This window comes from Lemur catta, chromosome 21 (assembly GCF_020740605.2).
Source record: "Lemur catta isolate mLemCat1 chromosome 21, mLemCat1.pri, whole genome shotgun sequence".
In the NCBI taxonomy this organism is placed as follows: Eukaryota; Metazoa; Chordata; class Mammalia; order Primates; family Lemuridae; genus Lemur; species Lemur catta.
In genome coordinates this window covers 25,597,727-25,612,586 of record NC_059148.1, presented here as the reverse complement: position 1 = coordinate 25,612,586, position 14,860 = coordinate 25,597,727, and the positions used below count along the sequence as shown (strand labels likewise).

Genomic DNA, 14,860 nt, shown 5'->3' with positions numbered 1-14,860 from the left:
GACTGTCTATAGTCAGGCCCAGCCTCCGCCACCGTTCCCTGCACCTCAGGTGCCATCCTTGCCCCAGACACCCTTCACCTGGCCAACTCCTGCTCAGACGTTATGACTCAACTCAGAAGTCGCCTCCTCTAGGGAGCCCCCCACCTCCATCCAGATAGACTGGATGCTGCCCCTCCCTGGTCCCCCCACGATTGGCTACATGCTCCATGCAGTGGAGCCAGACTGGCTGTACATTCTGGTCTGCTGTTGATTAGCTTTGTGACCTTGGGCAAGTTACTTAGCAACCCTGTGCCTTCATCTCCTCATCTTTAAAATGGGAACAGCATTAGGACTTTTAAGGTTGTGTGGGAATCAGATGAGATCGGGCCTGGCATGGCACACAGAAGGTGCTCCTGAAAGAACAGCATCATTACAGCGAATATTATTATTATTACATCTCTCGTTGCTGTCGGCGCTGTTGGCTGTCCCTCCCACTGGTCTTGGGGCTTCTTGCAGCCATGGGCCGAGTTGCATCCTCAAACCGGGCACAGTGTAGCTCCACACTGTCCATGGCCGGCTGAGAACGCCGACATGGTTCCACGCTCCGGCTCCACCTTGCAGTGTCTGCTGCCCCCTGGTGGCTGCTCAAAGCAGGCGTCCCAATTCCTGAGCCACCTCCGCTTGCTGCGGGGAGCCCCGCCTCCTTTCCCGGTGGCCTCCCTCCTGCCCGGTCCCTGGGAGGGGCGGGGGAACACAGGACTAAACCTGCCAGGAGCCTGCTCTGCCCTACCTGTGTAATCCCCTGAGCCCCTGCAGTGTTCCTTCTTGGTCAGCTCCAGTGCAAGAGATGCAAGAGAGAGATGTAATCATGCAGTTAAACATCTATTAAACGCCTACTGTGTGCTAGACACAGGTTACAGATCTGGATGAGATGTGATATTGGGCTGAAAAGAACCATGAGAAACAGTCTAGTCTAAATCTCCCACCAAACAGACAGGAAAACTGAGGCCAGAGAGGGACGACGTGAGTTCATCGTCACACAGAGACAGAAGGAAAACCCAGGTCTCCTGACCTCCTGACCCCCTACCACACCCCATGCAGTGTTTTCCCCCAGGCGGGTCACAAACAGGCACCAGGGAAATGCAAAGGGCACCATCACAGCAGAGGAAAACATTTGCCACAAGTGGCCCAGCCAGCGGGTTTGCGCTCAGGGTCTGTGACGAGTTCGGCAGGAGTAAGAGTAGCAAGATGACCGCCCCGCGGCCCCGGCAGCACGTGCTAAGCAGCAGCACGCTAGGCAACCCGGGAGGAAGTGAATGTGGCCGGCTGCGACTCGGGAGCTCTGCTTCTGGGATTGAAGGAAATGTCCAGAATGAGGACGGAGATGCATAAACAAGCTATTGCTGTGCTGTTGTTCGCAACAGTGACAGACCAGAAACAACGTGAGTGACCAGCAGTGGGGGATTTGCCATTGGCCATTAAAGATGAAAGTGCTTTTAATGATGGAAAAATGCTCACATGGATACTAAGTGTAACAAGCCAGGCTATGCTTCCACATGTCCAGTGTCACCACGCTGTGCACACAGTGTAGGAAACCGACCGGAAGGAAACATGTGAGAGTGTTGCGTGTGGTTGCCTGCGGTGGCGGGGAGAGATTAGGGGAAGTTTTATTTTCATCTGAACTTCTTATGCATTTTTCTGTGCTCCACAATGGGCAAGTAGGACTTTTTTTTTTTAATTGAGGTAGAATTCACATAACAAAATTAACAGGTTTTTGTTGTTATTTTAAAGACAGGGCCTCACTCTGTCGCCCAGGCTGGAGGGCAGTGGTACGATCACAGCTCACTGAAGCTTCAAACTCCTGGGCTCAAGTGATCCTCCCACGTCAGCTTCCTGAGTAGCTGGGACTACAGGCTCAAGCCACTGCGCCTGGCTGTATTACTTTTTTAATTGGAAAAAGAATAAAAATTATTTTGAATGGGTCAGTGAGGGCCTGCCAGGATGGAGACTGCACAAAGAGATAAGGGAGAAAGGGTCACATTGATCTGGCTTGGTCCAGGGCTGGGGGAGCCCCAGCATAGGGGAGCCACTCAGAGGGCAGGGGACTCGCCTTTTCATTTACTAATATTAATTGTCATTCCTCAGGGCACTGATCACGCTAACCTTGGTTCATGACACACTGTATGTTCCCTGCACACCTGTGTGTGTATTTATGTATTTATGTAGTCATTCGTTCATTTAAATAACAGAATGAACCTCTGGGAACCTATTGCTCAACCCAAGGTTTAGAAAATTCCCAATACTTAGATCTTCTGGCATTTCTCTCCCCCATCTACCCCTGCCTCCTCTCCCAGAGATATCTTTCATCCTAAATTTTTGTTCTAGGCCAGACGTGGTGGCTCATGCCTGTAATCCTAGCACTCTGGGAGGCTGAGATGGAAGGATGCTTGAGGTCAGGAGTTCAAGACCAGCCTCAGCAAGAGTGAGACCCCCGTCTCTACTAAAAATAGAAAGAAATTAGCTGGACAACTAAAAACAGAAAAAATTAGCAGGGCATGGTGTCATGTCCCTGTAGTCCCAGCTACTCGGGAGGCTGAGGCAGGAGGATGGCTTAAGCCCAGGAGTTTGAAGTTGCTGTGAGCTAGGTTGACGCCACAGCACTCTAGCCTGGGCAACAGAACAAGACTCTGTCTCCAAAAAAATAAAAATAATAAAAATAAATAATAAATTTTTGTTCTATTGTCCATTTGTGCTTGCCATTTGTAAAAAAGACTTTTACTAAATCACATATTGGGATTTTGTTTTGTTTTTTTGTCTTTTTTTGTTTTTGTTTTTTGCTTTGGAGCTTTCCAGAAAACATATTGGCTGAGGCAGGAGGATGGCTTGAGCCCAGGAGTTCAAGGTTGCAGTGAGCTATGATGAGGCCACTGCACTCTAGCCTGGGCGACAGAGCAAGACCCCATCTCAAAAAAAAAGAAAAGAAAATGTTATACTGTGTGTCATCTTCTGGGACTTGCATTTTTCATAGTATGTTGTTAAGATTCATGCAAAGAGGTGGGGGGTGGGGCATCAGAAGTTACCTGTCACATACAGTGTATACTATCCTGCTGACAGTGACAGGTACACTAAAAGTCCTGACTTCACCACTGTACATACTATGCAATTCATCCATGTAACAAAAAACCACTTGTACTCCCTAAATCTGTTGAAATTTTTAAAAACACATTTATGCAAAGGGCGTGGTAGCACATGCCTTCATCCCAGCTACTCAGGAGGCTGAAGCCAGAGGATCTCTTGAACTCAGGAGTTCAAGGCTGCAGTGTGCTGTGATCACGCCTGTGAATAGCACTGCACTCCAGCCTGGGCAACATAGTGAGATCCTATCTTTAAGGGAGAAAAGGTTCATGTGTGGTTTTGGGTGAGGACGTCTTTTTCAGTTCCATCGTGTGGCCGTAGCAGGGTTCGTTACCCGCTCTCCCGACCCCGAGATTTGGGTTCATGCCGTGGTTCTGCTATTAAAGTGAAGAAGCCTCTTTCGTGTGCTGTAGGGTCTGTCCTCCGTGTCTTTGAACGTCCGCACAGTTGGGTCGCAGCGTGTGTGGCAGGCACGTGTGTTGTTGCGGTACATCATCCCCGTGTGCACGTTCTCCACGTATCCTAAAAATCTCAGGGCACCTGACTTCTGGTGACTCCCTAACGTTCTGCCCCACTGGTGCATCATCATTCACTTAGCCAGCCCCAGCCGTTGGGCACAGAGGTCGCCTCAGCGTTTCGCTGGTATAAATACTGATAACTGTGAACATCTTTGTCCCTCAAGTCTAACCCTGACGATGGCCCTCCGGCCGCCTGTCCTCCTCCCCACAGGTGAGCCCAAGAACATGTCGGCCCCGCTGGGCATCACCAACGGCACAGCCTCCGCCGGCACCTCGGAAGATGCCATCAAGAACATTCTGGAGCAAGCGCGCCGCGAGATGCAAGCGCAGCAGCAGGCCCTGCTGGAGATGGAGGCGGGTCCCCGCGGCCGCTCGGTGCCTCCCTCGCCCCCGGAGCGGCCCTCGCTGGCGGCCGGGAGCCAGAACGGGGCGCAGGCCCACGTCAAGCAGGAGGACGGCAGCGGCGGGGTCGTGGGCGGTGGCGCTGCGCAGACGCCCCTCACCGTCCTGTCCCCGGCCGCCTTCGTGCAGAGCATCATCCGCAAAGTCAAGTCCGAGATCGGCGACGCCGGCTACTTCGACCATCACTGGGCCTCGGACCGCGGCCTGCTCAGCCGCCCCTACGCCTCCGTGTCGCCCTCGCTGTCCTCCTCCTCCTCCGGCTACTCCGGCCAGCCCAACGGGCGCGCCTGGCCCCGCGGGGACGACGCCCCGGCGGCCACCGAGGACGAGGCGGCGGGGGGCGAGGAGGAGCCCCCCAGGGTGGGCGAGCCCAAGGCCGAGGGCGGCGTCCCCGAGGCGGGCGGCGGGCGGCTGGCCTACTACCCGGCCTACGTGCCGCGCACCCTGAAGCCCACCGTGCCGCCGCTGACCCCCGAGCAGTACGAGCTGTACATGTACCGCGAGGTGGACACGCTGGAGCTGACCCGCCAGGTCAAGGAGAAGCTGGCGAAGAACGGGATCTGCCAGCGCATCTTCGGGGAGAAGGTGAAGGTGGGGGCGGGGACAGGGAGCCCCGCGCCTGTGCTCTGGAAGGAGACATGTGCGGGACGCAGGATCCCAGCCCAGGCCGGAGTGCCTGTCCCGAAAGCCAGGCTCTTCCTCCTGTGTCCGGCTGCCCCTGGGCCCCGCGGGAAGGAGGACCGTGGCAAGGTGGCATCCAGTCCTGCTGTTGTTAAAGTGAACAGCCACTCCCCGCCCCCACCCCGTTCTCCAGGGCCCTCCGCTCCTCCCAGGGCCCAGCCAGTACAGTTAAGGCTCAGCCCAGCCAGCGTCCCCAGCATGTCCTGATGGGTTGGTGCCCCTGCAGCATCAGTTTTCACTGTCACCTCTACTCTTAGCAGGGGAACAGGCAAGGGGTCGGGAACCTCAGGGGAGGAAGTGACTTAAGTGTGAGGCATGGAGGACTTCCTGGAGGAGGGGCCCCTCGAGAGGACTTAAAGGGTAGGGAGGATTTTTACACGTCTGGATGCCAGGAAGGGCGCCTGACATGTGGACACAGCACAGGCCCACGCAGGTGCCCGGGACATGAGGGACGAACGAAGGCAGCTTGGCCCCCAGGGAGGGCAGGGAGGACCGGCCCAGGATGTCAGGGGCCTGCTCACCTGCCCGCCTGCCCACAGGTGCTGGGCCTGTCACAGGGCAGCGTGAGCGACATGCTGTCGCGGCCGAAGCCGTGGAGCAAGCTGACGCAGAAGGGGCGCGAGCCCTTCATCCGCATGCAGCTGTGGCTGTCGGACCAGCTGGGCCAGGCCGTGGGGCAGCAGCCCAGCGCCGCCCAGGGTGAGTGCCGCGGGCCGCCCGCCCCTGCGTGCCTGGCTGGGAGAGGGTTTTCATCCGTTTTTGTTGTGTTGTATTTTAACTAATTAATTTCATTATTGTGAGAAGATTCACCTAACATGAAATTTACCTTTCTAGCCAGTTTTAGAGTGTACAGCTCAGTGGCATTTATTGCATGGACAGTACTGTGCAGACGTCACCTCTGTCTGATTCCAGAAGAGTTCGACCACCCCAGAAAGCAACCCCATCCCCTCAAGCAGTCACGCCCCATCCTCCCTCCCCACGGCCCTGGCAGCTTCCGAATCCCCTTTCTGTCCCTGTGGACGTACTCACCCTGGACGTTTCATATAAACGGAAGCGTCCAGGATGTGGCCTTTTGTGTCTGGTGCTTTCATTGAACACGGTTTCAGGGCTGGCCCAGGTTGTAGCTCGTGGCCGGTTTCATTCCTACCACAGAGGGTGGCGTCAGTATTCCAGGCACTTCCGCCTGAGCCTTCCGAGAATCCTCCTGCAGCTGAGGAAGCCCCCCCTTCTGTCTTCCCCCCGTCTCTCTCTGCTTCTTCATCCCACCCCTCTTTTTCCCTGCCTGTCTCCGTCACTCTGTGCCTCTCTCGCTGTCTCTCTCTGCCTGCCCACCCACCCGGTTTGCCCGGGACAGAGGCGTTTCCAAGTTGCCGGGGGGCTCGGCGCTGCAGGTGGGGAGGGGGTGTGGGTAGTTTCCCGGTGAGCAGGTGCCTTCAAAGACCCTCGACTCCGAGAGGCACGAGCAGCCTCTCGCTGTCCCAGGCCGGCCCTTCCCGCCAGCTCGGCACCTCTGAGGGCGGGACATGTCCATGTCAGCTCCAGCGTCAAAACGCAGATGCCACCTGCATGGGAGGATCAGCCCAGTTGAGGCAGGGCGTGGGGGAGGGGACCGTAGAGTTCTGGAGACCCCAGATGCAGGTTACCAGTCACACGGGCTGCGATGCTGCTACTCAGAACTTCTCAGCTTCATCGTGGCCCTTTCAGAGGTACTCAGGGGTCCTGGCTGAGATGTGCTCACTTGACAGGCATCTGCCCGCCACCTCCTGTCTCCCCAGGCCCTGGGGACTCCTCTGTGACTAACACATGGTCCTTACCTTTGAGGGGCTCATGGTTGGTGGATGACAGGACAGTGTTGGGCGTAAGTAGACCCAAGCTCAAGTCCTGGCTTTGCCACTAGTTGCTGTGTGACCTTAGACATGTTGCCTAGCCTCTCTGAGCCTTGGTTTTCTCATCTATAAAATGGAATGATAGCACTTATTTCTTAGAGGTGTTATAAGGGTCACTTGAGATCATGGGCATAAACACGTAACATTCCGCTGGGCATGTAGTAAGTGTTCAATAAAAGGAAGCTGTATTGTCATCATCCTTGTCGTTCTTGTCATCTGGTAAGGAGAAATCTGGCCCAAGCAAGGAATTACAGTGAAGTTTGACAATGTGTCATGGTGCTGTTAGACCCAAAGTGCTCCTCAGGGGAGAGAGACTGGGACTGGGTCTTGAAGGATGCATAGGAATTCAAGGTTAGAAGGAAGGCCTTCAAGGTGGCAAGCCAGCCAGAGCAAAGGCAGGGCCTTAGAAGATCCTGGGCTGTGTGTGAAGGGGACTCTGCATAGCTCCAGTCCAGTGGGGTGGGCAGGGACGAGAGTCCCAACCTTAATACCAGGACGAGGAGACAGACGTTTTGTGCAAGTGGCAGTGGGGAGGTGGGAGTGGCCTGATCAGAGTGTTCCCTCGCCTGACGCCTGACACCTGACGCAGGGAAGGGAAGGACACATGCTGGTCTCAGGATTCCCCCCTCCCCCAAGCAAAGCCTCTGCTCCCTTCGCGTCTCGCTAGCCTACATCTTTATGTTTAACAAATTTCCAGCAGGTGGCAGGCGAATGCCTCAAGAAGGAGCCATTAGAGCCATTAGAAGCAGCCAGTGCCGGGGGCTCCTAGACCACCCTCCCCATGCTCTCCGGCCCGTCAGGGCACCCCCCCAGGCATCCCCTGCCCTGGCCGGTTTGTCAGGTTGCCCAGCTCCCACCGGTGGGTGACTGACCCTCAGGAGGTGGAAGTGGGCTGAGCACGTGGCCCCGACCTGGCTGTGACAAGCAAGCCTTCCCAAGCCACGCGTGTCCACGCCAGGTGGCAGTAACCGCCTTCTCCTCCTCTTGTGGCCCACAGCCAGCCCCACGGAACCGAGACCCTCACCGTCTCCACCCCCCAGCCCCACGGAGCCCGAGAAGAGCTCCCAGGAGCCCTTGAGCCTGTCGCTGGAAAGCAGCAAGGAGAACCAGCAGCCCTCGCTGGGCGGGAAGGTGTACTCGGGCAGCCAGGCGACGGGGGGCATCCAGGAGATCGTGGCCATGTCCCCCGAGCTGGACACGTACTCCATCACCAAGAGGGTCAAGGAGGTCCTCACGGACAACAACCTCGGTACGGAGTGGCGGGGATCAGAAATGGTCCTCCCACCTCGGTGGCTCCCACTTGCTTTGGAAAAAGCGCATGCGGTGAGATCCCAGGACAGCGGAGGGCAGCCTGCAGGTGCCAGTCAGCCCGGGGTGTCCGGGACCCGGCGCGAGACGCTGGGTCTGGGCTGGGACAAAAAGGTGAACGCAGGTCTGATAGGACCTGGAATTCTCAGCCTGTCGCTCTCGAAACTTCCTCCCAGGAGGACTTAGAGAACCCCAGTCACTGAGGCTCTGGCACAGTCCTCACCTGGCGCCGAAGTCCCTGCCCTCCAGGGACATGGCAGAAAAATGCATTCTAGGGCTCTTCCCCTGTAGGATCACGGACTCCTTGAAGTCTTAGATGCAGGTTATGTCCCCCCACCTACAGGGATGCGTGCAAACCCCACGTTGTCCTCTGTAATTTCTATTCTCAAAATATGACATATTCATTGTCTAAAAATACGTAATAGTAGAGAAGAAAAAAGTTTAAAAGTAAATAAATAAATAAATCACCCCCACTTCTCAATCACCTTCCAGTTTTTAATGTACCTGTGACACTTTCCAAACCCGTACACGAATATGTAGACACCTAATCTCTTCTCTTCTTTTTTCTACGTAGATGAAATCATACACACGCTGTCTCACAACTTGCTTTTGAAAAGTGAACACTGTTTTATGGGTACCCTTCCACATTGAAGTTATTATATAGGCCACATTCTTTTTCACTGTTTTAAAGCATTTCAGGCCATGGATGCCACAGTTTTTTACCCAAGTGATGGGCATTTTGTTTGTTTCCAGTTTCTTGCTGCCTCTAAAAATGCATCTGCACGCATCACTGTGCCCTGGGGTAGCTCTAGCATAAATCCTGGGCAGTGGAACTGCTGGATCAGAGGTTTTGCACATTTAAAATTTTGATAGAATCTGTCAGATTATCCTCTAACATGGTGATACAAATGTGCATGCATGAAGTTTACAGACAATTTCAAAGATCTCCTAGGAGTGAAGAGCCTCTTAAATTGAAAAAAGCACTTTTGTTGATTGCTGCCTAATCCCACCCCCAAAATCTCTGGCAGACACGGGCCCTTCAGATTCACCCCGGGTGTGGGTTTCCCCGTGTCTCCGGCCTTCCCTTCTCAGCAGAGAGAGCCCCTGGGGCCTCTCGTGTTTCTGGCCTGTTCCTTGTCTCTCTCGGGAGCAGCTTTCTCCGCCCAGCCTGGGATGACAGGTTGCCCTCCTCCCCTGCCCCCAGGTCAGCGGCTGTTCGGGGAGAGCATCCTGGGCCTGACTCAGGGCTCCGTGTCTGACCTGCTGTCCCGGCCCAAACCCTGGCACAAGCTGAGCCTGAAGGGGCGGGAGCCCTTTGTCCGCATGCAGCTGTGGCTCAATGACCCCCATAACGTGGAGAAGCTGAGGGACATGAAGAAGCTGGAGAAGAAAGGTAAGACGTGGGCAGGGGCTGGGCCCCAGCACCAGGTACTCTGGGTCTGGCCTCAGATTTTCCCCTTAGAACCATATCTGGTTGTAACCCAAATAAACCCAGGGCCCCAGTGGTCCAGTCTGTGCTTGGTATGGACTGCGTGAAATAATCCGGAAGAACACTCTGATGGAAAGCAATTGAAGTATTCGCTACACCTCTCACGTGTCTCTCTCGGCATCCTTCCGCACACCCATAGCTACTCCAGAGTCTTCTGCCAGCCCCGCTGCATGTCCCCCAAACCCTCTTCCTCTGCCCTCTCCCTCTGCCCTCTCCCTCCTCTGCCACTACTCCCTGTGACAGAGATCACCCTGCACCCATTACGCAGATTCTACACAACAAAGGAAGGAACTGACCCAGCAAACAAGAGCCCTCCCTTGTAGGGGTGGGCACGGAGATTGCAGTTTCTTGCATTGTCTTATGTTATCTTACGTCCTGATAAAATGAGCCAGCATTGAGTGCCTGCTGTGTGCCCTACCAGTCTCATGCTGCGCATGAGGGATTCCTGTATCTTAGAAAGCCCAGAGCCCAGTCCGGAGACAGGAATCGTTGAAGTCATCATGTGGGGCAAGAAGGTAGCTCACGTGAGGATCCCAGGGCGGCCAGACTATGAGGAGCACACGGGGTGGGCCGTGGCTGGGCCACTGTCATCAGGCAACTCTGCAGTTGAGAACTTGGCCTGCTACTTCCTGGCTGTGTGACCCTGGGCAAGTTACTTCCCCTCTCTGTGCCTCGTCCTTTTTCATCTGAAAATAAGAGTCAATAGCATTTATCACAGAGCGTTGCTGTGAGGATTAAAGGAGAGCCAAATAACTTTTTATTCTGATACGGGTTTTTTTCACATCTTAATGATTTGGGGGTCGAGATGTATCATGCAGTTAATGGTCATTTAAATTAGCAGGAGCGGGCCCCAAAGACGGGGGACATGGGGCGCTCTGGCTGGGACTGGTGGCGGTGATGGTGGCCCACTCTCAGCCCTCCCTGCCTCCCCGCCCCAGCCTACCTGAAACGCCGCTACGGCCTCATCAGCACCGGCTCGGACAGCGAGTCCCCGGCCACCCACTCCGAGTGCCCCAGCCCCTGCCTGCAGCCGCAGGACCCGGGCCTGCTGCAGGCGAAGAAGCCGCGCGTGGTGCTGGCGCCCGAGGAGAAGGAGGCGCTGCGGAAGGCCTACCAGCTGGAGCCCTACCCCTCGCAGCAGACCATCGAGCTGCTGTCCTTCCAGCTCAACCTCAAGACCAACACCGTCATCAACTGGTTCCACAACTACAGGTGGGACGGCGGGCGTCTGGGGGACGGGCGGAGTCTCGGCTGGACCCCCTGCCCCCTTCCTGGCCCAGAGGGAGCCCCGCACGGCCGCAGGGGGCGGGAGGCCCAGTCACACGAGGGTGTAGGGTCAGAACCCAGGCCAGGCTGAGACAAATCCCAGCCCCATCACCTCCAGCTGTGGGACCCTGGGGACGTCAGTTCACTCCATTGAGCCTCAGTCTTCTAGCCTATAAAATGGGGACAATCACGCAATCTGCTTCAGAGTTTCTCATGTCCTGATAAAATGAGAGGGTTTTCGGAACTGACACATTTACGTGAAATAGCTGTCACGTAGTGCATGGCAGGTGTCGTTGTTACTACTGTTGTGACCTTTATTATTTCACCCGGCTTGCTCTGAGTCGGCCTCTACAAAGGGACAGGGAACGAAGGGTGTTGGGGGCACAGGCCTGAGGAACCCGAGCTGCCCACTGAGCCTCAGGCCGGAGCCCTGATGTGGGGCTGCCGGCCCCTCCCACTCCCGAGGCCCGAGGATCCCCCCCTTTCTCTCAAGGAGAGAATCAAGGAGTGGGTGATTCCGCCTCTGTGGCTGCCTGTCCCCACTTGCCAGGTCGAGTCGGCGGGGCCTGCCGGGAGTTCCGTCCCAGGGCTGGCTCTGCGGAGACTGCAGCGGGGCCCCTGAGGGCCAGCTGAGGAGACCCCTGTGCACAAGGCTGGGGGGGGAATTGTGGGACCATCTCTGAGGCGCCCCCACACCCAGCTTCCTGAGCAGGAATCGTCTCTGCTCCCCTGTGGTACCGGAGAGGAGAGTCCACCCGTCCATGCCCCGAGGGAGAGAGGGCAAGAGGTCAGTGGGTGGCATGCCCTGAATCTCCCTTCTGCCCAGCCTGCGTGTTGGCATCACACAGACCCGAGTTCAAGCCCCCCGTCGGCTGTGTGGCCTCGGGCAAGTCATTTTACTCCCGAGCCTCGTCCTTATTTTACAGACGAGACACCTGACACTTGTCCCACAACACTGGATTATGAGCCAAACGAAATACTTTTGGCTTACTGTCTGGCTCAGAACGGAGCCTGCCAAAGAGCCAATGACATAGGTCCTTAAAGCCCTCTCACTTCCTTCCCTCCCTGGGGGATATGGGGACATCTTCTTCCTAATTCCACACGGGAACTGAGCACTCCATTATTAACCAACATGTTCATTCAACAGACATTTCTAATGTGTGCACAGTGAGCCAGGGTCTGGAGATACAGGGGTTCAAAGCCATCAGCCCTGCCCTTAAGGAGCTTACTGTCACGAACCAGATCATTTCACTATAACCTAATAGATGCTGTAGAACAGGAAGGAACCAAAGGGCCAAGGGAAAAGGGAATTCTGCCTGGGGAAGACTTTACAGAAGAGGTGGCATTTGAGTTAGGTTTTGAAGGATGAATAGGAGTTTGCACCCAGAAGCAGAAAATTTGAGAATTCCATTCTTAAAAGAAACAACTCTCCAAGAGTTGCAATTATAGAAAATATTATCTAATTTGGTAAATGTTTTTTGAGCATCTCCTCTGTACCAAGCACCACAGAGAACAAGACAAAGTCCCCGCCCTTAGCATTTCTTACAGACCAGCAAGTACTCTTATTACTGTGTTATTTTTTTTTCATGTCAGACGGACAATGTGCCGACGTCATAACAAGGTTTGAGGGAGGCACACCTCACACATGCACGTGAGAACCGGGTCATCATGCTTATGAACTACAAGAGGATCACTCATATTACTGCATCATTACAAACTGCAATGAGCTCTAGGACAGGTGACAACAGGATGTTTTGAGAAAAGATTACCAGGGGAGGCCCTGCTTTAGGTTTGGGACACAGAAATTGAAAAAGACTAATTTATTCTAAGGTGTGAATGACTATTAGCCTCACATTTGTATAATACTTGATCTATAGTTTGGAAGTTCCAATGGTGGACCTTCAGGCATTGAGCCATCCTCAAGCCACTCAAATCCCACCTCAGTGGAAACCACAGGGGTGCCCCTGTTGTCCCAGCCGCTCTTCCCCCTGGAGGAGGATAAGGGGGATTTGGAAGTCCCCTGGAGGTGAGCAAGGCCACCTTTGTGGAGGGACTGAGGATTGAGAGAGGAGGGTGGACCAGGTGACCCCTCAGCATCCCTTCAGGCCCAGGATCCTGGGGTAGGACCCCAGCCCACCTGGGCAGGGGGGCAGGAGGTGCAGGAGAGGATGACCCAGACTGCTGGGGCAGAGCCCGGCCCCGCCGCTTGCTGGCCCTGTGACCGGGGCAGTCACTGTGCCCCTCTGAACCCTGCGTCCTTTGTGAATGCACGTCAGGTGAGCATCCCTCACAAGGCTGTTGCGAAAAATAAATGAGCTAAACTGCAAAGTGTTTAGCCCAGTGCCTGACACTCGATAAGCACCCATTGTTACGTTTGCAACTTTAATTTGTAATTGTTAGTGAAACAGATTAATAAAATACAATTTATTATTAACACAAATGGGCAGAGAGCTACAGCATTGAAGGCGCTCTGTGACCTTGGACAAGTCGCTTCAAATCTCTGGGCCTCATTTGCTGCAGGAAAATAATTAACAGGGTTAGACCCATTCCTGGCTCATCCAGCAGCAGGGAGGCCATTGAAGTTAAGAGGGAGCGTGTTCTGGGAATTTGGGGTACCCAGGCTCTGGTCCCAGCTCTGCCCCTGTGTGCTGTAGCAACCTGGGCAGGTCACGCCCCATGCCTCAGTTTCCCCATCTGGGCTGATGTCTGAGAGTCACTCCAGGAAAGAAGCAGGGAGTTATTGCCACAAAATAAATCAGGGTTTGACTTGGAGAAATGTTCCAGAATGGTGCTGTCCATTAAAAATACAACACAAGCCACATGTGATTTTAAATTTCTTAGTAGCCACATCAAAAAATAAATCAAAAAAAGAAACAGATGTCATAATAGTATAGTTTATTTAGCCCAATATAACCATTTCAACATGTGATCAATATAAAACTATTACTATGAGATCTTCTACTTTTTCTTATTGAGCCCAAGATCCGGTGTGTGTTGGGCCTCACGGCACATCTCGGTTTGGACTGGCCACACTCCCGTGCTCAGGAGCCACGTGTGGCCAGTGGCTGCCGTGCGGGACAGCACAGGTCTAGACCATGAGCTTTGGAATCCAATAGCTCTGAGTTCAAGTCTGCCAGTTACTGGCTGTGTGACAAGTCACTTAACATCTCTGAGCCTTGTTTCCTCCCCTGTGAAGTGAGCATAATAATGGCACCCACCGGGTAGGGCTGTCGCTGGTGCAGGTAAGAGGTTTAGCACCTAGTGAGCCCCCGAGCATGTATGGGGCCAAAATGCCACTGATGGTGATTGAGTCTGGGGTTAGTGGGGTCCCCTGTCCGGCCACAGGCTCACCGCCGTCTCTGCCTCAGGTCCCGGATGCGCCGGGAGATGTTGGTGGAGGGGACCCAGGACGAGCCAGACCTTGACCCAAGCGGGGGTCCTGGCATCCTACCCCCAGGACTCTCCCACCCGGACCCCACCCCGCAGAGCCCCGACTCTGAGGCTGAGGACCAGAAGCCCACCGTGAAGGAGCTGGAGCTCCAGGAGGGCTCTGAGGGGAGCAGCACAGCCCTGACCGCCCAGGACAAGGACCAAGTGCGGATCAAGCAGGAGCAGACAGAGGAGGAGGACGCCGAGGAGGAGGCAGGCAGCCAGCCCCAGGACTTAGGGGAGCTGGACAAAGGCCAAGGTCCCCCCAAAGAGGAGCATCCTGACCCTAAGAGTGATGACGGACTCCCAAAAGTGGCCCCTGGGCCCCTCCTTCCAGGCGGAACCACCCCAGACTGCCCCTCGCTCTATCACCCCCAGGAGGGTGAGGCCAGGGAGCGGCTTCACCCGGACCCTCTAAGTTTTAAGTCAGCCTCGGAGTCCTCACGCTGCAGCCTGGAGGTGTCACTGAACTCACCCTCAGCCGCGTCCTCGCCAGGCCTCATGCTGTCTGTGTCACCGGTGCCCTCCTCCTCAGCCCCCATCTCCCCATCCCCACCTGGCGCCCCCCCTGCCAAAGTGCCGAGTGCCAGCCCCACTGCTGACACAGCTGGGGCCTTGCACCCCAGCGCTAAAGTGAACCCCAATTTGCAGCGGCGGCACGAGAAGATGGCCAACCTGAATAGCATCATCTACCGACTAGAGAGGGCTGCCAATCGGGAGGAGGCACTGGAGTGGGAGTTCTGAAGGCAGGGGCGAGGGGCGAGGGG

At 55.2% G+C, this 14,860-nt stretch overlaps 1 protein-coding gene and 1 non-coding gene across 3 annotated transcripts in view; one reads left to right on the top strand and one right to left on the bottom strand.

Annotated features, from left to right (window-relative positions):
• The window catches only part of CUX2 (cut like homeobox 2), a 228,602-nt gene extending 213,742 nt beyond the window's left edge, over positions 1-14,860 (top strand). For both annotated transcript variants that reach the window (XM_045534830.1, XM_045534831.1), the window contains exons 17-22: positions 3,844-4,619; positions 5,255-5,414; positions 7,599-7,850; positions 9,114-9,302; positions 10,337-10,610; positions 14,033-14,860. In XM_045534830.1, the coding sequence (XP_045390786.1) occupies positions 3,844-4,619; positions 5,255-5,414; positions 7,599-7,850; positions 9,114-9,302; positions 10,337-10,610; positions 14,033-14,837 (2,456 nt within the window). In that variant the 3' untranslated portion in view covers positions 14,838-14,860. The remainder of the gene's footprint in view (positions 1-3,843; positions 4,620-5,254; positions 5,415-7,598; positions 7,851-9,113; positions 9,303-10,336; positions 10,611-14,032) is intronic.
• Positions 12,252-12,355, bottom strand: LOC123626288. Its single transcript, XR_006730783.1, has one exon. It is a non-coding gene; the product is annotated as a small nucleolar RNA U13 (small nucleolar RNA).